This window comes from Leptomonas pyrrhocoris (genome assembly GCF_001293395.1).
Source record: "Leptomonas pyrrhocoris isolate H10 chromosome Unknown, whole genome shotgun sequence".
NCBI classification, from domain to species: Eukaryota; Euglenozoa; class Kinetoplastea; order Trypanosomatida; family Trypanosomatidae; genus Leptomonas; species Leptomonas pyrrhocoris.
In genome coordinates, this window is record NW_015438383.1 from 272,872 (window position 1) to 296,636 (window position 23,765).

The 23,765-nt window shown below is 62.4% G+C and overlaps 5 protein-coding genes across 6 annotated transcripts; all 5 read right to left on the reverse strand.

Annotated features, from left to right (window-relative positions):
* Nucleotides 1-143: 143 nt before the first annotated feature.
* On the reverse strand, nt 144-12,700 carry ABB37_08928 (hypothetical protein; the record flags this gene model as incomplete). The annotated part of the gene is made up of 1 exon (XM_015808114.1): nt 144-12,700. Exon 1 carries the CDS (start codon nt 10,563-10,565, stop codon nt 144-146), a length of 10,422 nt encoding a protein of 3,473 aa, XP_015653399.1. The 5' UTR covers nt 10,566-12,700.
* Nucleotides 12,701-13,235: 535 nt separating this feature from the next.
* ABB37_08929 (hypothetical protein) lies at nt 13,236-13,910 on the reverse strand (the record flags this gene model as incomplete). The annotated part of the gene is made up of 1 exon (XM_015808115.1): nt 13,236-13,910. One exon carries the CDS (start codon nt 13,908-13,910, stop codon nt 13,236-13,238), a length of 675 nt encoding a protein of 224 aa, XP_015653400.1.
* Nucleotides 13,911-14,523: 613 nt separating this feature from the next.
* ABB37_08930 (hypothetical protein) lies at nt 14,524-17,742 on the reverse strand (the record flags this gene model as incomplete). Its single annotated transcript, XM_015808116.1, has 1 exon — nt 14,524-17,742. One exon carries the CDS (start codon nt 17,740-17,742, stop codon nt 14,524-14,526), a length of 3,219 nt encoding a protein of 1,072 aa, XP_015653401.1.
* An 834-nt stretch (nt 17,743-18,576) lies between these two features.
* Nucleotides 18,577-21,400, reverse strand: ABB37_08931 (putative glycerate kinase; the record flags this gene model as incomplete). The annotated part of the gene is made up of 1 exon (XM_015808117.1): nt 18,577-21,400. Exon 1 carries the CDS (start codon nt 21,295-21,297, stop codon nt 18,577-18,579), a length of 2,721 nt encoding a protein of 906 aa, XP_015653402.1. The 5' UTR covers nt 21,298-21,400.
* A 654-nt stretch (nt 21,401-22,054) lies between these two features.
* ABB37_08932 (hypothetical protein) lies at nt 22,055-22,908 on the reverse strand (the record flags this gene model as incomplete). 2 transcript variants are annotated; one of them, XM_015808119.1, is made up of 1 exon in its annotated part: nt 22,055-22,908. In XM_015808119.1, exon 1 carries the CDS (start codon nt 22,559-22,561, stop codon nt 22,055-22,057), a length of 507 nt encoding a protein of 168 aa, XP_015653404.1. In that variant the 5' UTR covers nt 22,562-22,908. The 2 variants fall into 2 exon arrangements, with proteins under 2 accessions (XP_015653404.1, XP_015653403.1); XM_015808118.1 differs by having other exon boundaries at nt 22,055-22,903.
* Nucleotides 22,909-23,765: the final 857 nt, after the last annotated feature.

Below are 23,765 nucleotides of genomic sequence, written 5' to 3' on the forward strand. Positions count from 1 at the left end.
GCACACACACACAGAGAGAGAAAGAGAAATGTTTGTTTGCTGCTGGTCGGTACCTTCGTCGTTGAAACGGTGATAGAAGTGTAGGAACAATATAATACAATACAATAAAGAAAAAAGAAGCGCTAGCAAAACAAGGTGATTATCTACCTCGCAGAGTTCACGGTGCGCCGCATGAGTGCCAGCAGTCGCGCATCGCTGTCTCGCGATGCGCTGCCCGCCGATGCACCACCGGCGACCGTTGCGGACCGTCGAGCTGCCCCACTCGGACCAGAGGAAGAAAGCGCGACGCTCCTCCCTGCATGTGTGTCTGCGACTCGATAGGAATGGGCATGTGGAAGTGTCGGCCCTGCACCATCCGCATCCGCATTGTTGCCTCTATTAGTTTCATATTTGTTGTCCTCCTCTACCATCTCAGTAGAGTGCACAGGCGTGCGCGTCGATGGGGCGGGCAGAGACGACGGCGGCGCTGCTGCTGCTGCTGCTGCTGTCGCCATCACCCCGCTTCTGATGATGCCGCTGCTTCCTTCCGCCTGCAACGCTGTCGCTGACGCGGCTGATGCGACGGATGCGGCGTCAGCGGCCGGAACGCCTCCTGCACGCTCGTAGCTCGCACGCACCAACGCCCGTCGTCGTGCCAGGGCGGAGACCGCCGTGTACAGACTGGAGGATCCACTGCCGTACGTGCGCGTAGTAATGGCCGTGTATCGACGACTGCTGGGCAATGTGGATGACGAGGACGTGGTGGTCGTGGTCGTGGTGACGGGGAAAAAGGCAGAGGTCGTGGCGTGCCAGCCAGTGCGACAGCCGGCCACATCGCCCAGGCCGTCCTCGCACTGAGCCAGGTAGTAGGGAACCATCAGAGGGCGGGGGCGCGGGAGGGCGGTGGTGTGCGTCGGCCACGACGGCGTGGACGCATCCCGGGCCGTCTCCTTGCCCGCTTCGCCCTCCGCACCTCGTCCCTCTCTGGGCGTGAGACCGGTTGTCATCGACCTCGCCTCTGCCGCAGCAGCGACAGCGGCGTGATGGACGAACGAAGAAGGAGAAGAGTGAGAGCTGGTTGTGTGCGCCTCTGCATCCGCAACGGCATCTACGTTTGCACCTTCGCTTTCGCCTTCGTAGGGTTGAGACTGCGTGGCCATCACAGGGGAGTTCATGTGCCGAGCCGCGTCGCCCGTGCTCGCTGAGACCGTCGTGGCCGCGGCTCGCTCGCCAGCCAGACCGTCCTCCTCGTCGTCGTTATCGTTTTGATCATGAGAGCCCCGCCGCGGAAGTGGCGACCCCCTCGCCGCTGTTGTTGCTGTTGCCGTATCTCTTTCCATTGCGTTTGCCGTTGATGCACTCAGCACCGGTTCACCGCGTCGTTCCGCTACATTGGTGCTGCTGCTGCTGCTGCTGCTGTAAGTGTTCTTGTCCACGCCCCCACTCGATGCCCGCAGCACCGCCGTCACGTTCTCTGGCAGCGGCGGCGGTGATCCGATCGACGAGGACGTCGAGGCAGCAGGAGACAACGGCAGCAGCGGTGCAGACACGTCCGACGGGGCGGCGACGGGAGACCGATGCATGGCCACGTCCGCGGCGCTCACTGAGGGCAACGTCGGAGAGACCGCCGTGGCTGCCGTCGTGGCCGTCGCGCCTGCACCTGCTCTCCTAGCAGGGATGAAATGTGAGTCGCTCGGCGATGCGGTGGCCAGTGCGGTGCGGGATGCCGTGGAGGCCGCTACCGCCGCAACGGCCGCTGCGACGGTGTTCGCCCGACTGCTTGCGCTCGTACTCCGTAATGGAAAAGCGCCGACGCGTAGCTCGCCGGCTGAGGCGGCCTGCGATGGCGGGGAAAGGCGCGGGAACAGCATGAGGCGCCGCGGCTGCCCCGACAGGGCGGTGCTCTCGGGGGAGTAGGCGCTAAGACGCATCTCGTTGCTCTCTTGACTCTGCACGGACCGACTGCGGACGACGACCGACATGTCGGAGAGATCCACATCGTTTGTAAAGCTCGAGCGCACCGTGGAGGGGCCCGCAGGACTCGCAAAGCAGCTGCTGACACTCAAGATGTTGCCGTCCCCCGCAAGGCTGCGCCGGACAGGCTCGCCGGGGTGTTGCTGCTGCGGTTGCTGCTGCAGTTCGTCATCGTTGTGCTTGTGAGGTTTCTGCGGTGCATCGGAGGCATTGGCGCTCGGCTCGGCAAGTCCGCGAGGGGGGGAATCGGAGTGCGCGCTGCGGCTGCGGCTGTGGCTGCGGCGTCGTCGAGGGTGCGGCAAAGGAGAGGCCTCTCCGCTACCGCTGGTGTCGTCGTGCAGCACGGGTGCTTCAACTGTGTCTGCGTGTGCGCGTGTGATGGCGCCGCCGGTGACGAGGACGGCGCGGGAGGACGCGACGAGGTGCAGACGCGGAGAGGAGGATAGAAGTGGGGACGGCAGGCGAGGCACGACGACGCACGGGACGCCGCGATTGGGGCTCGAGCCACCACTGCTACCACCGCCATCACCGCCTGCCGTGCCGGTGCTTCGTAGCACCGTAGAGATGGGCAGCATGGTCATCGTGGAGGTCAGATGGTAAGGGCTGGGCTGAAGCGGGGACGATGGAGAGCAGCGAAAGCGGTGGTGCAGATCCGCAACACACACCAATGATCCCTCGTCGCTGTCCAGTGAACGCTTCCCCTCCGCCTCCTCGTCGTCGTCATCGTTGGCCTGCACCCTGTGACTCTGGTGGCGGCTGGTCGTGCTGCTGATGATGTTGCCGTCGCCGCCGTCGTCTTTCATCGCCACGTTCAGCGACGTGGGTGTAGGAGCGGCGGTGTCCGGTGCGGATCCCGGGCTCTCCCTGCGCTGCGACGCCTTGCGTGAGACGGAGCTCGCGGTCGTTGCCGCAGCATCGGACAGCGGGTGTGTCGGCGGCGACGGAGATGGGGGACTTCGGTGGCCTCGATCTGTTTGAACATCATCTTCCTCTCTTTCTTTCGCCTCTCGCGCCGCATCTCCCGTCGCCACCACCGCCGCCGCAACAGCAGCCTCCCCCGCTGCTCCTGCGACCGCGTCCAACAGCACCACAGAGGACGCTGATCTTCCTGCTGGTTCCTCTTGTGTCAGATCAACGTTCTTCACGCCCTCCGCCGCCACAGTGGCGTCCAGCTGCGTCTCCCTCCGCATACCCTTCGCACTGCCACGCGGACGACCCACCGATGTGGCGCTGAGTGTGGCGCCGCCGTCGTCGTCGTCGTCGCTGTGGTGATCTTCCTCCTCTTCGTCGCTGTCCCCCACCGCTCGCACCGCCGGTGCACCACCACCACCACCATCGTCCTCCTCCTCCTCCTCCTCGTCATCATCCGCTTCATAATCAGGATCGTACGAGGACTCCCGCGGCAATAGGAACGGGTAGTTCTGAAAGGGCGACAACGCCGGCAGCGGAGGCAGTCGACCGAGCACCGTCATCTTCGGTGATGCGGTGGTGGTCGCGGCTTCAACGGAGGCGTTTTTTTTTGTGGTTGCTGCTTCCGCTGGAGGTGCTGCGGCTGCCGGTAATTCAAGCCACGGCGGGCCCACTCTACTACCATTCCCACCGTCGCCACTCGCGCCATCCGCCCCTGCTACGCTGTCGGCGCTCTCGCTCTCCTCACCTGTCTGCCGCTCCTGCCGTGGTGAGATGCGCGGTGGGGGGGAAGGCGGAAGGGCAGCCGGAAAGGCCTTCATCGGTGAGGTCGACAAGCCCCGGGGGGAGCTCGAGCGATCGAAGATGCGGCTGACGGAGGCACTGCTGAGTGTGACGGTCGCGCTATGCGTGTCGAAGAGCGATGACGTGGTGGTCGTCGCGCCGGTGATTGTGGCGGCCGCGTTGATGGTCGACGTGGCGGTGCCCGCCGGGGATGAAGAAGAAAACAAATACGATGATAAGCTGCCCGTGGTGGTGGTGTTGATCGCCGTCGTGGTGGTCGAGGTGAGAGCAGAGGGGAGGGGAAGCGGGTGCAGGGGCGGTGGAGGGCCCGCCGTCGTAGCGCCGCCGCCGCCGCCGCCGCCGCCTGCTGCGGCGGTGTGTGTGGCACTCGCCGCCGCTCCCCCCTCCGACGATGATGCGAACCCGGTTAGGGGGCTGGTGAGGTTCGTCGTGGTGGTGGTCGTCGTCGCAGCGCTGCCGATCGTCGTCGTCACGGTGGAAACGGCCGAGTTCACGGTCGAGAACATGCCGGCCATCAACGTGGTACTCACTGTATTCGTCGCGCTGCTCGTGGTGTTGAAGGTGCCGCTGGCGGTGTTGGAGGCGTTGCCGAGGGACACCGCAGAGGAGCTGTTGTTGAACAAGCTGGCGGAGTGCTGCAGGACCGGTGAAGACTGCTGCTGCTGCTGCTGCAACGGCGGCGAGAGAGGTGGAGGGGTAATGGTGTTGTTGGGGGTCGGGTGACCGACCATGGTGCTCCCGCCGCTGTTGTTGGGGATAGCGGTGGCGTCAGAATAGTCATGGCCCGTCTCTAGCGGAGGGGACACGGTGGCGCTGCTGTCGTGCTTCGCCACGCACGCTGCTGGGCTCGTCCGGCCGGTTACGTCGGTGAGGACCGGTACTCCTCTTTCTTGCTGCTCTCGTTGCTGTCGATGTGGTGGTGGTGGTGGTTGTGGCGGATCTGCAGATTGTGGCTGGTCCTCGCATAAGCCGCCACATGGCTCTGCTGCTTCGACACCACCGCCACTGCTGCCGCTGCTGCCGCTGCTTTCCTCCTCCACCGTGGCCGCCGTCGTCGCAGCCTGCGCCGCTGCATCGTCGTGCGCTTCTTCCTCCTCTCTCTCGTCCTGTGTCTCCCTCTCTCCTTTCACCGCAGCCGCTGCGGCGGCTGCTTCCTCCAGATAATCCGCGCGGGGACGACGGTGTAGGTTCGACAGCCGCTCGGGTTGGAAAAGATCGGCCTCCTCGGCCTCCTCGTGCTCCCCGTGCTCCTCCTCTTTCGCCATGAGAAGGCGCAGGTGCAGAGGGCTGACCGGACTGCTGCGGTGGCTCAGGCTCTCTCGTTGTGGAAGCCGCAGAGGCGCATCATCATCGTCATCGCTGCTGCTGCTGCTGCTGCGCCGCATAATCATCGTTACGTCGTCGTCTTGGTGACTGGAAGTTGAATTAGAGTTCTGCAGCGGCAGCGACGAAGAGGAGGTGCACGTGCGGCGCGGCAACGAGGGCGACAGCGGCGGAGCAGCGGAGACGCCCTCCTCCGTGGAGGCGGCGGCAGCAGCAGCATCACCACTGCCTCCATCACCAGCCAAGGATGCAGCTAGAGTACCGGAAGCAGCAAGAAGCACAGGCGAAGGAGTGATGGACGTGGCCGCCTTGCAGGGAGATGCCGTGGAGGGCTCCGTTGGATGCGACGGCGGAGGATGGGTTGGACCAAAGGTGTGCCTCCGCTTCATTGGTGAAGAGGACGGCTCCACACCGGCAGAGTCGTGCAGCGGAGAGGCATCCGAGGATTCCTGCATCTGGTGGTGTAGTGGTGGTGGTGGTGGTGTGGGGTGCGGCGTCTGCGTGCTCGCGTCGAGCGCGTGTGGCTTGCAGGACGCCGACGCGGCCCTTTCACATTCAGCCGTGAGGACGGCGGTGGTCATCCCCGCGCAGACAGCGCACTTTGTGGAAGAATGGAATGGGGACGACGCCGACCACGTCCCCACGGACTCCGCACTACTGTCCACCTCGCTGCCTTCAAAAGCTCGCGCGGGTGTGTCTGCCGCGGTGGAGGTTGTATGCGGCGGCGACGACACAAACGGCGGAGTTGGCTGCGGCGGATGTGTGAAAGGCAGGAGCAGGGCGTCGTGACCGGCGTCGAGCGACAGCGGTGACAACAGCGGTGCCGACGATCCGGCGGCGTGCTCTGCGCAAGGCGTAGCGGACAACGACCACTGATGCTGTTGCTGCTGCTGCTGCCACAGCGACAGGTAAAGAACAGATGCCTCCGTCTGCGGCGTGGGCACGTCGGTGTGTCGCTGAGGAGAAGACGGCCACGTATATCTGCTCAAGTCGACCCCTCGGCCCGTTCGGGACGCAGCGTCCTGACGGTCGTGTCCGCTGACCGCACCGCTGAAGCTGTTGTTCGGCTCCGGCGGTACACGCGGCGAAGAATGCGGCGTCGACGTCGATGGTGACAGCTGCGGCTGTTGGGGCAAGGAGGAGGACGCAAGCAGAGAGCTGGATTCCCGGCTGACGCTCACGTCGGCGAGCGCGTTCGTCTGCTCGCTGAGGCTGCCCAGCGGTGCCGCACAGCCCAGCTCGTCACCCCGCGACGACAACCGCAAGATGAGATCTTGATGCGCCACGGGTGTCGCAGTCCCCGTCGTGTTCGCGGTGACGGTGGCGGCTGTGGCGGTCAGCATCGCCGGCTCTGCCATGCCGTTCTCACGCGAGACTCCCCCAGCAGACGCAGAAGAAGTCGCAGGAGTAGTCGTGGCAGCAGCGCTGATGGACGCAGCAGCAGCAGAAGTAGGTGTGGTAGATTTTGTCGTAGCTCCGATGTTTGCGCGAGGGGTGCCGCTACCTCCACCACTGCCATAAACAGCAGCACCGCGCGGGGTCGCGCTGCTGCTTTGGGAGCCTGACAGACTGCCGTGCAGCATCACCAGCTCCGGCAGCACCACCGTCGACGCCGCCGCAGACTCGTACATCGTGGGCAGCGACAGCGTCCCCGTCACGTCCTCCTCTGCAGTGAGCACGCCGGATGGGGAGATCAGCAGTGTCGGTATCGAGAAAGGAGGAAGGGGATGCGGCGGCGGTGATGGCACACGATGCAGCAGCCCTGTGCCGGTGCCGTCGGTGTACGACGTGTGCGTTGACACCGTCGTGCTGGCGACAAAGTCACCGTCGCGGTCGCCTTCCCGGTTGTCGCCGGCACCGTCGCGCGGAGCAGCCAAACCGTCGGCATGACAACCTTCTTCAGCGGTAACGGTCAGCGCGTTGCATCTGTCGTGTCTTTGCGGCGCAGCGTCCATCGACGAAGAGCCGGGCGGCATGCCGGTCGCGTCCGACGGATCGTGATGTACCTCCTGCTGCGGAACGCCCTCCTCACGGCTGCCTCTGCGATGACTGGAAGAGCTGTTTCCAGCGCCTTTCGTCGACGGCTCTGCTCCCACAGTAGCAGCAGCTGCGGCGGCGGCAACACGGCGAGCTTCGCTGATGCACGCGCTCGAGTCCAAGTCCGGCACCGCATCCGCCGCTACCTCTTCTCGCTGCACCTTAATAAATGGGGCCTTCACCGATTGGGCAGACAGGGCGTTCAGCGCAGACGCGATGGAGGAGCCGGACGGGCTGAGCGCCGCAGGTGTGGGCGGGGAGGAGGGGCTGCCCCCCGCAGCGGCGGCACCGCCATCACCACCGCCACTCTCGCTACGAGCACTCGAGCCACCGCTGAGTTGTGGTTGTTGTGGAGGTGCGTGATGCGCCGCCCAGCCTTCGCCGATGGACGCCTGGGAAGGGGTGAAATCAGTGGATAAATACGGAGGCCCGTTACCCTTCGAAGCAGCAGCGGCAGCAGCACCACGCTGCGCAGCTGCCGGAGGCGGAGGTGGAATCGGAGAGGGCGGCGGCAACGGCCACGGCGACGTCGGTGCTGCGCTGCCGCCGCTGCTCTCGAGATGGAGCGAGCCGGTCGGCGAAAGTCGCTGTGGAAGTGGGATTCCTTGCGTCGACGGCGGCTGTAGCTGCTGCTGCTGCTGGTGCTGTGACGGCGACGGTGGTACTGAACGTGAAGGCTGTGCTTGAGACGTGTGAGGCAGCGCGAGGGAGTAGTGGTAGTTGTGACTGTTGTCGGCGTCCACCGTGTCGCCTTCCTGCACCTTCTCCGGTGCTGCTGGGGTTGCGGGGGACTCTGCGGTGATGCACGTGGATGCTGCTGCTGCCCCACGCGTTGGAGTCGTGGACGTGGTGGAAGAAGCTGACGTCGCCGCGCCGTCGAAGGACGTGATGGAGCCGTCTCTGTTCGAAGACGGGGAGGCGACAACCCTCAGCATCGACACGAGCGGCGGGACGGCGGATCTTCGGCGGTCACCCGAGGGACACGTTTGGACTTCGACGCCGCCCCCACCCCCTCCTTCACGGTGGCTGCTGCTGCTGCTATTATTATTAGTAGTAGTGGGATGATGCCCATCGCCACCGCTGCCTCGCTTCGCTGTCTCGCCACCCGGCGGACGTCCCTCACGCAGGAGCTGACTGCGAAGGCGCGCGAGTAAGGTGGAGGGCAGTGCGTACAGGCGAGGCACACGACTCGGGCTGCCGTGGCCTGCACTACCCCCCGCCGTCGGCGCCCTGCCGTTGGTGTTATTGTTGTTGCCGCCGCTGCTGCTGCTATTCATGGAGGAGGAGAGGAAGGCGGTGGGGGCGGCGGGGCTGGAAAAGCCCGACCGCACGTTCACCGCATCGCTCCCTCCTCCCCCCTCGCCATTCCCGTCACCGCTGCTGCTGTTGCTGGACCCGCTTAGCGAGTTCAACGCAACGTTGCTGTATGAGCTGACATCGCCTCTGCTGCCCCGTAGCGTGCCAAGCATCAGCATGTCGTGCAGGCTGTTGCTCACCCCGACCCCACCGCCAACAAAACTCGTTGGTGAGTTGTGGAGGAAGATAGTGCCGGAGGTGGATGCGGTGGCCTCGAAGGAGGCGGAGGAGTTCCCCGACCCGGTCCGCGAGAGGGGGGATGACAAGCCATGCGGGTTCACCACGGGGGGGCGCGAGCCTTCTGGTGGGCAGGGCCACACGAGGATCGTTCCCCCTATGTTGTGCGAGCGACTCGTAGCGTCGGTCGCCGCGGAGCGGGAGGAGTACGTCGTGGTCGCGAGCGTGGCGGTGGTAGTGGTCGTCGTCGTGGCCGTTGCCGTGGGTGCGGTGGTAGGTGTGGGTGTGGGTGTGGTCCGAGAAGCCGGCGAGCTGAGCGGGGAAGGGCTCTCCGCCGCACCTCTGGCGCTCCCACTTCGATAGCGGCTGCTGTGCGACTGCTGCTGCTGCTGAGACTGCTGCTGTTGCTGCGGTGGGTGTTGAGGACGCTGGGCAAGCGAGCTCATCCACCAAGAGCCGTCATCCTGGTCACTCGTGGCCGTTGTCAAGGTGCGCTTGAAGGTCGTGAATGGCAGGACGCCCGTGACGCTGCAGCTCGACGGCGTCACGGGCGTTGTCGCTTTCTCGTTCGATTCGGCCAGCTGTGCCGCACGTTCCACATCGCACATCGGCGGGGAGGAGAACGACGTTGCTGCGTCTGGCTTCAAGAGAGACAGCGGCGGGGATGAAGGGGTTGTTGCAAGCGCGGTGATGGCTGCCTGTCCGGAAGCAGTGCTCTCCGGGAGTGGCGGTGCCTGCTGGTCCACCACCGGCGCCGGTTGCTCCGAAGGCAGTAGCACCAACGCGGATCGGCCCTTTTCCGTCCTCCGGTGCGAGGAGTTGACGAACTGCGCGAAGGTGTCGGTCAGCGACGCGAGTGTTTTCTGTTGCACGAGCGGTACCTCCTCCACCACGGCAGCGCGTATGCAGTGTTGCAGCGGCATTCCACAGACGATACGGGCTGCCTCGTTTGCGTTCTGCCAGAGCGACAGCAAGTGCTGCTCCGTCAGCCGCGTTAGTCGCTGCTGCCGATAGCCGTTTAGTGAGGGCGTGTAGAGACCTCTGACGCGAAAGGCCAATGGGGAGGAGCTGGCGGTGTTTGGTGGTTGCTCCTCTTCCCCCGATTCCTCCTCGCCATCTTCCTCTGCCTCTGTGGTGGGCGCGCGTGCTCTACCCTTCGCCACCACCGCGCCACCTTCTGCTTCTGTGTTCGTTGGTATGGTGCCTGAAGCTGTCGGCGTCGCTGCTGGAGCTGCTGTTGCTCCCTCGTCTCCCGTGACGCTGCCCGTTCCACTCGCACCGTGGGGCGGCGTGCTGACCGTAGGAGTGAACTGTTGCTGCTGCTCAGTGTTGCACGGGTTGCGCGTGGCGTTGATATCGCGCGGTGCTCCCTCCGTCACGTGCGCCATCAGCATCGTCGTCGTCGTCGTCGCGTTGTTGCTCCGTGCCACTGGCGCCGCGTCGGCCGCGCCATCCTGCACCCTCGCTGCCTCCGCTGCCTCCGCTGCCATCGCGGCCGGCCGTGGGAAGAGGGTCGCGTGCAGCTCCGCCAAGTGTCCCTGCACGCCGTGGGCGTCCGTGAGGGCGACGCGGAGGTGCTTGAGCAGCAACGCCTCGCGTGCACTGCGCGGTGTTCGCGGTGCAGAACGCTGCTGCTGTTGCTGCTGTGGTTGTATCGCGGTGGGGGGGTCGACGGCTCGCGGCGGCAGCGCCACGGAGGCGACGTTGATGAGGTAAGAAGGGAAAAGGGCGGTGGGGGCCGCCGTGTTCGCTGTCTGCCCTTCGGTGGACGTGGTGGTGGTGGTGTGGATCGTGGTCTCGCTCGTCGAAAGCAGCCCGGCGAAGAGGGAGGTGGACAGCGGCGACACCACCTGTGGCGCTGCGGGGTCGGCGGGGTGTGGTGCAGCGAGAGTGCCAACATAGTTTCCTCCTCTAGAGGAAGAGAAGGAAGAGGTCCGCGGTGGCGGTGGCTGCTGCTCGTCTGAGGGCACCGCAGGAGCTTCCCTCTTATCGATGTCGCTTTCCATGGCAACGGTGGCAGACCTTGCGTCTGGAACGGCGGCCGTTGGCATCTGCTTGTTTCTTCTCCCCTCCTCCTTCGCCTCTCCGTGTCGCGCGTGCGGTTGTGGACTCCACCCCTCGTGTGGCAACGCTTTTCGTGGCTGCAACGGAGATGCTTCAAGGGACAGGAGGACCGCGTCGTCATCCGTGTGCGTGCCTCGCACATCTGCCTCTCGTGGAGGCATCAATGCATGCGGAGCGGCAGCGGCAGCAGCAGCATCCTGTCCAGTGGGCCAAGACCCTGTTGACGCCGGCGTGTGTCCTGCATCCTCGACCTCGTCTTCCGCGTCTCTCGTAAGGCAGTGGAAGGCGTCGCGCGAGTGAGGCGAGCAGCCGTCCAAAGAAGAAGACGGCGATGACGACGACGAGCCACTCGCCGACGATCCACCAGCCGCTGCCGCAGCGGAAGCGGCGGCGGAAGAAGAGGAGTAGGTAGAGGAGAACGAGATCGGGCTGCTCCGCGCACCCCTCCCACCGCTGCTCCCCCCGTCCCCCTCCACTTCTTCGCTCGCATGGTGACGGCCTTTGCGTCGGCGAGGGCGATGCCGCGTGTGGGCGGGCGGAGCAGCGCCGCGTTGTCGTCCGCTGCTGTTTGTGTCGCTGTTGCTGCTGCTCGCGCCAGTTCCGATCCGGTGCGCGCTGCGGTCGGAGAAGTGCGCATGCCGCGAGACGCTGAGGAAGGGAGGGGAGGTGGTGGAGTCCCACCACGCCGGCTCTGTTGGCGTCCCTGCAGCAGCAGCAGTAGCGGTGAGACTCGGTAAAATGGGGGATCGCTTGCGTTTTCCAGTTGTAGAGGCTGCCGCGAGTGTCGCAGCTCCGCCGTGATGCACGTTGGATACGATGTGTTCTCCGGCTGGTCTGCCTTCGCTGCCGCTGTTGTCCGCGTGGAGAGAGTGGCCCATGCCGCCGCCTTCCACGCAGCTCTGTACGCTTCGATCAGCACCATTCTTCCTGCTTGGCGGCGGTTCTTCGCCGTGCCGACGCTCGGCCGCCGCCTCTCTCGCCGGTCCGCCATCACTGGACTGCACATGTGCTGTTGCGTTGAGAAGCGCGGCGGTGCTCATCAAAGCAGACTGCGATAGATGCTCCCGCCCACCCGTGGCTGGGGAGGTGTCCCTACCGCTCATCCCTTGCGCCACCTCCTGCGTCGGAGCCGTGCTGACGGATCGCACCGGTCGAGGCGCGGGAGGCGCCGTCGCCGCTGCGGGGACGACACCGACCGCTCTGTCGCTACCGATGCGTCTTGTTGGAGAAGTAACGGGGAGCGGCGGGGCGGGAAAGGCAGGCGCGCCTGTGTTGCCCGGAGAGAATCCCCCTGCGTAGCCGCCAACGCCTCTCACTCGCCAATCCGGTCCCACACGAACCGCCGGCTGGGTGTGAGGCGGCACACCGAGCTGCCCTAGGCTGCCGGAGAGCGACAGCGGCGATGTCGCCTCCGATGGGCTGAGCACCGCAACGGCGCGTGGGCCACTGCGTGTCCGCCAGTGCCGCGGTGGGTACAGCTGAGAGCCCCCCACGCCGCCGCCGAGCACCGCGTGTGGAGCTGCGGTGGTTGGCGACGTGGCAGAATTTAAGAAGGCAGGAAAGGCGTGTAAAGGCGCCATAGAAGAGACGGGGCTGCTGGTGGCGCTGCCGCTGCTGGACCGAGGAGAGTGGCGCTGTGCCATGATGGGTGTCTCTTGTCGCGTGGTGTCAGCCTCGTGGTGCTGCTGCTGTTGCTGCTGCCACAGCTCTCGCTGGACCATCGCGGGCGGCTCCCATGATGGTGTGAGCGTGAAGGACGGCATGCGCAATTACTGGCAATGAATATATTTTGTTGCTGTTATTGCTGTTGCAATGTATCATATAACGTTCGTCGTCTGACCTCGTTTCTATTTTTCATTTACTATTAGTACAACCTACGGCGCTGTCGCCGGTTCTCGCAGCTGCTGTCAAGGACGGAAAACAAAAGGAGACGAGTGCGGACGCACCCCCTCTGTTCTCTGTGTGTGTGTGCACTGAGACGATCACTGGCGATTCAGAGAGCATACACGCACAGGCGCATACAGGTGGATACAAAAAGCTTTCAGAAGGAGTATCCTCCCTCCAGCGCGTTATTCGCTTCAAGAGAAGAAAAAAAAACACAGGGATGAGGGAGAGAGAGCGAAAAGAAAAAGAGGAAGGTGCTTTGCGCCACACAGCAGTTCGCAGCGGGGATGCGGCGTACCGAGAACACAACGCAAGAGGAGAGACGCCAAGAGAGAGAGAGAGGGCCGTACGAGTCGCCACCGCGAAGGCAGGTGTGTAGTCATCGGAAACTGCATTGTTCACCAACATCTCGAATAGGAGGGTGGAAACCTACGCAGAGGTGCCACGGTAAGCAGTGGAGTGGCCGATCGAGCAACGTTCGGCGCCGCTTCTGTTTACTTTCTTTATTTCTTGCTTACTGTTTGAATTACCAAGACAAAAAAAAGTTCATACGTTATCCGATTGTATGAAACTGCAGGTGAGTTTAATCGCACATCAGCTTACGCGGCTTCGCAAGAAACAGGAGAAGGTAAACTAATCCGCACCTCCTTATATTACTCCGCAAAGGAAACACCACTTTCACCTCCTATTCTGTGTGTGTGTGTGAGTGTGAGACTCTGCTTCTCAGCTCAGTCACGCGCCACGCGGCCAACATCTGGCGTTTGCGGCTTCAACGTGTCCATTGTCGCCGATAGGTGCTGCATCACAGCCGCGAACGGGTCAGCTGCGTAGGCTGGCACCGTCTGCACTTTATCGAAGAGGTGCAGCTCCTCCTGCGCGACGGCCATGCGCGCCGCGGCGGCGGAGACCGGCGGTACTAAAAGGCGGCGGCGCTCGTGGACGGCGGCACGGCGCAGGGCAGCGGGGTGCATCGCGCTGCCGTCCGTCTTCGACTCCTTCTTGGCCGACTGCCGCTTCCTCCGCAACGTACGATCATCGCTCTTCGGCTGACGCCTTGCGGAGGTAGATGCGCTGGTGCTGGTGGGCGTCGTGGTGGTGGCCGGAGCGCGGCTCGTGCGGCCACGGCGCTGACGCAGGGCATCACGAATCTGCAATGCGGCTCCGCGGTCCTCGTTGGCGTGCCCGAACGGCGCATTCTGCTGGCGAGCTCGCCGCGTATCCGCCAACCGCAGCGCATCCGTCACGACGGAAGGGGATGCGGATGAGTTCGCGAACGCTGCGGCTGCCGCGGCGGTGGAGGTGGAGGATAAGGAGGCATCGGCACCGGCTGCGCTTTGGGCCTGCTGCTTTCGCGCAATCTTGGTGCGCAGGTTCACACGCTTGGTCGACTTTCCACCCGCCATTACTTAGCAATGCATAGCTTGGGTGTCGGGTGTGTTATCTCGTGCAGTTGTGCAAGCGTGCGGCCCGATGTGTGTATGCGTGTGTGAGAGAGAGAGAGTTGGTGTGTGAATTCAAAAGCGTTGGACGTACTCTGTCGTCTGTGACACGGCAGATCCCTGCGATATAAGTCCATGAGAGAGAGGGGGGGGTAGATGAAAGATAATAATAACAAGAGAGAAAACAGAGCAGCGCAACAGCGACATCATGAGAGCACTCCTGTGTTGACCACCCCACGCGTGAACTCGACGATAAACACAGAACCTGTGTTGCACGGGTGAGAGCAGCGCCGCCGCCTAGCCATTTGACACGGGTGTGGGGGACCACAGAAGGGTACGTAATCCTTCGAAAAAAAAAAGGCCCTGCATGGCAGCGGGGAGGCACGGGGCGAGAGGACTTACGTATAAGTAAAGAGTGTTCCGTGCGTGTTGATGGCACATCGGCACAGGTATTTCTCTTTAAAAGACACCTCAGAAAAATGGAAATAAAAAAGAGAATAACAGTGAGTAGCAGGAATTATTATAAAGCAGCTTCGGGGAGTCCTCTCTTCCTCCGTGTTTCGCTCTCTCTCTCTCGTCACAGGTCGCGCAGGGGGCCACACGCACGCGGCACCGCCAGCGCTGCCTGCTTGTACTTGATCACGACCCCGTACTTTACCTCCTCTGCCAGTACAAACGGCTTCGAAAACCACGATCGGTTCCGCAGCAGAGCCGTGGACGGCGGAAACGGAGAGACGATCATCGTGGGCGACGGACGTGGCGCGACATCCGGCGGTGTCGCACACGTGCTGTGCGTCTCCTTGCTGTCAGTGGTGGACAGCGAAGACGTTGGCGTGTAACACTCCCGCTGATGCGGGTGGGGCGGACACGTGTTGCGAGGCAGAGACGTGGCGGCGGTCCGTCGCAGGTAGCGGCTCAGCAGCTCCACCTCGCACGCGCGACGCAGAGCTTTTTTCTGCAGAGCCGTGCTGACGCATGTGCGTTGGCGAAGTTGGCCGTCGCTGACTTCGGCCTCGTCCGTCTCCGCCGCCCACTCCCCCTCCTCGCTGTCGTCAGCGCCGTCGTCCTCAACACGATCACCTGGCGCAGCGTTGTCACGGCTCGCACCTGTGCAGCGCGGAGGCACCACCGCCACGAGACAGCCACCGCGATCCTCGTCATCCAGCGTAGCCATCACTCCTGCAGCGTCACAGGCGCTGTGCGAATGCCGCGTAGCGAACTCCCGCGTCGGTGTCTCCCCCGCTGCCACGCTGACACGTAGATCCGATGCCGCCCAAAGTCGTTCGACAGTTCGCTGCAGCGTTACCTCGGTGCTCAGGTGCACCAACCACGTGCGCGGCGGCGTCACGGGTCGCGCCGCAGCACACGAGAGCGCCGCGGTGGGACCTGCCCGTACGATCCTTTCCAGCTCGTCCGTCGACAGCCGACACGGCGGGTTCAGAAAGCAGTAGTAGTGCGATAGATTTTCACTGCGGGCCGCGTCGTCTGGACGTGCAGCAGCAGCTCTCTCCGACGCCTCGTTGCTTCTGTCACGGTCGCACGTCAGCGGGTGAAACGCGGCCGTGACAAGACCACTACCGGCGGCAGCAGCGGCGGCAGAGCAGGTGTGGAGGAGCAGGGAGAAGAAGATCCATTCATGCTCGTGGACAAGTAAGACGCCCACGCCGTCGTCGCGAAGGACGCGTGTCTCCGCGGACAGCGCGGGAGCCTTCTCGCTGTAGAAGCGCGTAGCTTTTGCAAAAGAGGGCGGACGGGCCTGTCCGTCTCCCCCGTCAACCTCTGCACTTCTCGGTGCGGCTGCCGTGGCGGCTCTTCTCTCCTTGCGAGGGTGGAAGAGAAGGAACTCACGGAGGAAGTCGGAGGAGGGGACGCAGTTCCAGTGGCGATGGCAGGGGCTGTGGGCAGGGATCATGTGGGGTACGGAAGGCTGAGGGATCGCAGCCGTATCCGCAATGGGTGCTGAAGGACGCGGAGGAGAGGAGCTGCGTCGACCTCGTCGTGACCTTGGATGTGCTGTCGACGTCACCGGGTCCGCGAGTCGAGTCGACGAGGACCTGCTTTGCGTCGGAGGTTCTTTACTCCATCGATCGCCCGTGCAATGCGCACCGTTGCTGCGCGGTGTGGCTTCGCTGTGGAAGAAAACTGGGAACGGAAATCGCGAAGACGCGGGCGGTTGCACACCCAGAGTAGATGATGCGAGAACACGCGAGGATGTCGGCGTGGATGTCCTCGCGTGCGCCGTGCGCGTTGACCGCGACGCACGCGTGACGGGCGATTCGCGCAGCGGGTCTGTACCTTCTGTCTGTGGTGTAGCGGGAGTGGGTGTGCGTGTGGCGGCGGTGCTCGCACTCGCCTCGTCGCTGACTCCGGCGCCGCCGCCTCCGCTTCGGTCTTCCACCGGCGCATCACACACCGCACCACAGAGCCGTGCCTGGTAATCGTGCAGTGAGCAGACAGCGCCGGTCAAACACGGAGAACCGGCCGCCTCGTGCACCGCGGGGTCAACAACAGGCGTTACCGCGCCTGTAGTCCCGTTGGAACAGTGGCGGTTGTTCTGTGGTTCGGCCGAAGGGGTGGTGAGTCCGGTGGAGGGGATCAGCGGCGAGGAGGTCAGCGTGATCGGTGGGAGTTGTGGCAGCCCTGGGATGGCGTGGATGCGTCCCACACAATACAACTCCTCGCGCTGCACCTCCGCCCTCTCGGCGCCGCACAAGCCAACGCCGACTGCTTCGTCATCGCCGTCGCCCTTCACAGCTGAAGAAATCCTCTTTCGCGGCTTTCTTTTTCCGCCGCTTGAACCTCGAGGAGCTCTTCCACAAGAACCGGGGACCTCACATGAGTTCGCAGCAGCGGCAGGAGTAAACGGCGCGTAGTAGAGCACATACGTGGCGGGCTCTGGCCAGCAAAACACTCCTGAAGTTCCCCACCCTCCCCCCTCCCCGGCGTCGTCTGAACAGGGCGTCATCGGCGCGGCACACCGCCTCCACAGTAGAACGGCGCGTCCTTCGTCGGTGAGGTCGAATTGTGGGGTACGGCGAGAAAGGCATTCGCTATCGTACGTGCGTGTGCCGTACCGCGCTTCGGCTGTTGCTGAATCACGTGTGCGCTGCGCCGCACCGCTAGCTGCACGCAAAGAAGAAAGGGCGGGCGCTGCGCCGCGGCAGTTCTCTGGAGAAGGCGGCGTGCACCGCACCAGGAAGAGGCGGCGCCAGTCGTAGCCGCCTGTGTGGACGCTGCTGAGGACACTTCTGTGCGTTTCTGACTCTGTTCCGCTTGTTGTTGCCGTCGAGGACGGTTGGGAAGTGCGGTTCTGCCGCCATGCGTTGTACGGCGCACTCCATGGGAACAGACGTCTCAGCTCGGCAAACAGCGTCGTGCTGGTCACCGTCACGCGCACACCGTCCTCATCGTCTTCCTTCTGAGAGTGCGCCTGCGTTGTATAGAGAAACACAGATGGGGCAGCTGTGAGATACATTCCTTTGCGGCAGGCGGCATACCGTCGTCCTCGGAGTACGGTCGCGCTACCTCCCACGTGGACGCCTCGTCGTTGTTGCGCTGCATCCCACACGGCAGGACGCGCCGATGGGAGAGGGAAGCGTTGTATCACCTGGTGATGATGAGAAGCTTGCGGCCGTCGTGCAGTACGCCAGCACGCGCAGGGAAGAAAGAGAACGGCAGAAACACGCGGCTGCCACCACCGCGACATCGCCATCGACAGCAGCGGCAGTGGCAGCGGAGAAATGCGATTTTGAAAGCCGCAACCACTTCCAAATGAAAGTTCGCTCCATCGAGACATCTTGAAGGGTCACTAACAAAGAAAAATGAGTTAATGCGGCCCGTTGGGTTTGCCTTTTCAGGTCATCACCGTCCGTCGCAAAGAGGGAAGAGGAGGGGGGGGAGAAGAGGTACGGATCTCGCACCGCACTCGCGCGGCGGACGCAGCAGGACAACAGGAGAGGGAGGAGGTGAAAGCGTACGGCGACAGTGGGGCTCGTGGCTGGTGAGACATCGTCTTCTTGCGCAGTACGGCGTACACAAAACCCCCACTCCCGGAAAATAAAAAAAAATAGTGAATGAATAAAGAAAAAGGTTTCGTGACGAGAGGTGGGGAATGCAGAGGGGGGGAGGAAGGCTCAAAGAGAGCCATCACAGCCGCAAGGGGGAGGGGGGGGGGGATGAAGCGCGATCATGGTGCTACGCAAGAAGGAAAAGTAATAGTGCTCCGCTCCACACTCCACAGAGAGAGAGTGAGAAGAAGAAGAAACGGATTTGTTTGAAAAACCAAAAAAAGGGCACTTTGCCATTCCTTCTGCGTAAGCGCTACATCAGCTTTTTCTTAGGTTACAACTCCTTTGGATGTTGTGCAGCATCGCCACGCACTTAATTGTATATTAAGGGTTTTTGTTGGTTGTGGAAAAGAAAAGATGCGGAGTGCAACAAAACCAAACTGCCGACGCGCACACGATCCGTTCGCATCGCTATGAATTGATATATTCATTTACTTCGATATCAGCTTTTTAATCCTCACCACCTGAGGCAGGACAGCGGCTGTGGCACAGGGGTGAACTCCACCGGGAGGCCAACAAAGAAAAGAAAGGTAGAAGATGGTTTCTTCAGTTCCACTCCCCGCCTACAGCTTACTTTTTTCTTTCACGCTTCTCTGCCTCAGTGAAGCGGTCACCGCCGTTGTCGTCTTCGCTGTGGCGAGGCGTCGCACAGAGTCCTCCAGCAAATCCGCCACCGCGGACACCACACACGCGTAGGACCGCTGCGTCGCGTCTGCGAAGGAGAACAGCGTCGGCGTCAGCGGAAGCACCGTCACACGCGGCACACACCACTCCTTCAATAGGTTCGCGGCGGTCAGCCTCCTCGTGTCGCGTGTTGACCGGCGGGCATCCCACGCCGCACGAAACGCAGGAGACGTCAGCAACGCGTGGAGGTACAGGTTTACGCGCACCGTGTCTAAATTGCTGTTGCTGCTGCTGCTGATCGGCACTGCTGCCTCCTCAGCTAACGCTGTGTGCGAGTTATGGGCGGTGGTTGCTGTTGCTGCTTTCAGATGCGGCATCAGCAAAGTAGAGCACACCGACGTCGTCACGGTGGAGCGGCACGCCGTGCGGTCCTCGAAGCTCGTGCGTCCGCACACGACGATAAACTCCTCAATCCGACGGCAGCGGGTATCGGAAAGACGCGGCGACGGGTGCGGGAGAGAAGAAGCGGCGTCCGCTGTTCTCCGACTCTCCGGCGTCGAGGAGGGCACGTCACAGCAGCAGTAGTGCCTCCACAGGCGATAGGCGTTCGCCGCCGTGCACATCTCCAGCAGGCGGCCCACCGTCTTGTGCGACGCGATCGTCTGGTCATCGAAGGAGCCTTCACCCGACACGACGACGTCGCACGTGTGGAAGAGGCAGCCGCGGGGGTGCCGCACCGCAGGACTGTCCATTGTCAGCAGGCCTGCCTTCTGTCGGGGGTGCGTCGCTGCTGCAGCGGAGGAGTCCTGGTCGTCGCTGCCCAGCAGATGCGCCACACGCGGCGTCTCGTACAGGCCCAATAACCCACCGACAACATCCGCGCCTGGCACGTAACTGGCGTGTAGCACGTAACGGAAGAAGCCGCTCATGCCCCCCGCACCACCGCCACCGGGGCGGTGTAGCACGTCCGCACGCACCGCAGCCTCCGTGGGCAGCGCCGCTGCGGACGGGTGCGCCAGCTGTCGCCACGTGCTGCGCACCACACACGCTGCAGCGTGCCGCATCCCTCCTTCCAACCCGTCGAGCAGCGCCCGCTGCGCGGCAGAGGTGATCACCCCGACCGCTGCGTCATCCACCGCAGCAGCGGCGCCATCTGTGTCCTTTCCTGCTGTCGTGGGCAGCGACGACGGCGCTGGCGGCCGCGGCGGTGCACACTTCTGCGGCCCAAAAGTGTAGGTGGCACCGTGGGGCCCCACGAGGGGATTGTCGACGTCGCAGATCAAACACACCTCCTCAACGTACAGCCCCGCGTCGATGGTGCCGTGCGTGGAAGACGCAGCGGGTGACGTCGGGGTGCCCTGCAGGTAGGGGAACAGGCGGTGCATTGCATCACTGATGCGAACGTGCGTCATTCGCCCAAGATCCCCACCACAGAAGGGTCGATCCAAAAGAACGCCCTCACTCGCTGAGGTGGCGGATGCGGCCGTCAGCGCAACGAAGATCTCAAGCCCGAGGGCCTGCAGTGCACCGAGTCCGCCGTCGTTCGTGGCGCTACCGCCAATGCCCAAGAAGAGCCGCACTCCTCTGCCCTTGTGACCCTTGCCTCGCTTACTCACTCCACCAGCAGCAGCAGCAGCAGTCGCAGTTGTCTCCTCCATCCTGCTCATTTCGCCTTCCATGTAGCGCAGCGCATAGCGGATCAACTCCCCTACGCCGTAGCTGGTTGTGCGGGCTGGGTCGCGGTCCTGCCGACGCGCAATGCGGGGAAGCCCAGCCGCCTCCGCCATCTCCACCACCAACACCCGACGGGCGACGTCGCACGCAAACGACACGCCTTTCTCCACTGGAGGCATCACGGACGACGAGAAGGAAGATTCGGCTCTCGTGGGAGGGCAGATGGGGAGCCCCAGCGGGCCGGTGATCATCACCGATGCGGGCACGCAGACCCTTTCAAAGTGCAACGCATCGGGAGAGGCAGGCGGAGCGTGCGGTGTCGCCGCCACGGCACCCCCGCCGGCCGCTGCCCCGTTCGTCACGGTAGACCGAGGCATTGTGTCGAGCGAATGGGCAACCGTCTCTCCGAGCTTCATGTTCGTCCTCTTCTGCTGCGCCGCTTCACGAGAAGCAGCGAAGGTGACACTGTCGAGGAGCCCAGCCCCGCCGTCGCTCATGGGGGTGTGCGTGAACTCCACCGGAGCCGTCTTCGCCAACGGCGGCTCCTCGGGCTGCGATGGCACCCCACCGCTGCTTGTCGTGTCTGCGCGTGTACCGTTCTGCTGGAGAAGCCGATGGTGCTGTGGGGAGAGGTGGTGGAGATGATCTCTCCAAGAAAACGAGACACACGGAGGAATGAGACTCGCCGCCAGCAGCCCCGCGGCGATGGAAGCGCATTCCACCTCCCCCACGTCGGGGTCGGCGTGCGGCGAAAGCGGCGGTGGCTTCGTGACACGAGGAAGAAGGTGGACGCTTAAGTTGCTGGCGGTGATGGACGGCTGCGTCGTGGTACCGCGCTGACGATGCAATTTTTCCCACACCTGGCGGTATCCGGCCTCCACCGCCTCTCCCACCTTGTCCGAGGGCAACGTGCCCTTGAAGGTGTCACACGCACACAACACGTGCAGAGGGTGTGTCGCGGACGACGTGTGAGAGGGGCGCCTCATCGTCTCCGCGTTTCTTTTTAGTTATAAGAATGAATAAGTATGCACACGATAATTTGACAGCGAAAGATCGGAGGAACGGCTTTATATATATAATGACGCTCGCTGCGGTGTATGGAGCGCGTGGGCCCGTGAAGGCAGCAGTAGCAGCAACGCCAAAGAAAGAGACAGCGAAGACGCGAGAATAGGATGGAAGGTGCTTCGTCGTTTCATGAGCACGCACGCCGCGAAACGACTTTCTTTCCATTTTCCTCTTTCCAATGTGGAGGCGCGCGTCGTCAGCGTGCATACATACACACATAGCATAATTTACAGCATTGGAAACGGAATAGTTGAGCAAAACGGCAGCCAATTCGAAATAGATATATATTTAAATAACTCCTCTCCGTACAAGCACACATTTGGTGGCATCCTGCAGGTTGTACGGCGAAGACAAAATACATATAAATAGATATGCGTGAGAGAAGGGAGAAAAAGAAAAAGCCAAGCAGTTAAAAGCACGGTGTCGCAGCGGTGGGTAAAATACGGCAAAAACGGATAAATAATGAATCTTTCGAGGAGAAAATTTGAAAACATGTAAATCAACGCGAAAGCATTGCTTTGATGACGACGACTCAGTGGAGTGTATATTATATATTTTTTTTCTTTACAAGGAGGGAGTGAGAGAAGGAAGGGTCACACAGTGCGTGTTCCGCGTGTAGGTAGGTGTATGGAGGTGCGTGTGTGTATGTGTGTACGCACGTGGAGCACCGACCTAGCATCACTCCTCATCCTTCTCCGGCTTCATCGCAAACGCCTCCATCTTGCCCTCTTTTAACGCCTTCTCCAGCTCTGCGGCAGAGGGCAGCTCCTCGTTCAGCTGCTTCAGGGAGGGTAGCTGCGTCTCCACGTCACGGGCGCGCGGTGCGTTGCGGCCATCGTCATCCACCGGCCTGCGCAGGAACTCCTGCGATGTCTTCAGCTCCGCCTCGCCGCGCGCTTTCAGTTCCTCCTCGGTGCCACGGGCGAAGGACTTCTTTGCATTCGTAAACAGACCTGCCTGCTGTGCCACCAGGGACGGAATGAAAGGACCGCGTGGGTGAAGTGCGCAGGGCACGTCTCGTCGGACCGTGCGAAGAGTCGGGCCCGTCGAGAAGAGCGCGCCATCACTACCGGTGGGGGTGGCAATGCCGGCGAAGGTGCGGAGGCGGCAACGCGAGCTCGCGACAGCAACACCGGCGGCCACCGTACGCGAAGAGAGGCAGTGGGTGAACGTGGCGGTGTGCATTGCGATCGCGCCGGCGGACGACACACGAATCAACGTGCACGACACGCTGTTTGTCTGCGCTGACACAGCAGAAACAGAGGATGGGAAAACACGCGGTATGGAAAAGGGCAGAAAGAAAACACACAAGAAAAACCGCGTTGCCGTTGCGTTGCAAAAGGTCGATTGGTGTGTCCGTTGTACTTCAACTGTGGTGGGGGGGGGGGGGTCAGGGCTGATCGCCTCGTGCGTGCGTGCGTGCGTGCGTGTTTGGGGAGTGCGGGTGTGGGGGTGTGTTGCTGCCACTGAGTGAGAGAGAGGAGCAAATGACAATGCCTCAACGCCCCGGTATTGGATGGAGTTTTCTTTCCTTTAAAATAGAAGAGCCCGCAGAGCAGCACAATAAACGAAGAGAAGAGCGGTCACACACTCGAGCACGGGGGAAAGGAAGAGACGGTGGGTGAAGTGAAAGGCACGAGCAACGACGGTGAAGGAGACAGGCGCGAGACGTGGCGAGAGAGATGGACGCAAGCAGAAGGGATCGTGCGCATTCCACCGTCCGAAGTCAGGACCGTGGTAGACACTCCCATCCAGTCCGTCGTATACAACGTGACCGCCGTCCTCCACGAACTGCTAATATGTATTATTATTATTATTATACTTTTTTTCTTCGACTTTCTAGAAACGAAGGGGGAGAAAACAAAAGTCACAGCAACAGCACCTTCGAGAGTAGAAGTAAATCCTTTGGCGTCACATAGCGTTTCTTTTCTTCTGCTGCCCTTGCTGTTGCTGCGGCGGCTGCTGCGGTCACGGTGGTTGCTCGTCTTGCGTTGTACGGGCGGACCCATCAGCATCGCAAAGGAGACGAAGCAGAGCGGGGAGGAAGGGGGGAGCACCATACGTGCATCCGTATATATCCATAACAGTAACAGTCGAGAGGATCTACACACCGCGAGAAGAGAGCACGGAAAGAGGTAGTACTATAGAATTCATCGAAGCGGGAGGGAGGGGGAGGGGAAGCGGACACAGCAGCACGTCATATGTGCGCGGGCACGTCGTCGGCAGCACCCCCTCCAAATACATATTGCAAAGTCGACGCTACTCGAAAACAAAAGAAAAACGGTGAGCAGCGAACAACCACACACACACACACGCATGCAACAGCAATAATAATGATAAGTGTCGCCATCGTCCAAAGACCGTCTTGAAGTGCAAAGAGACAGTATCG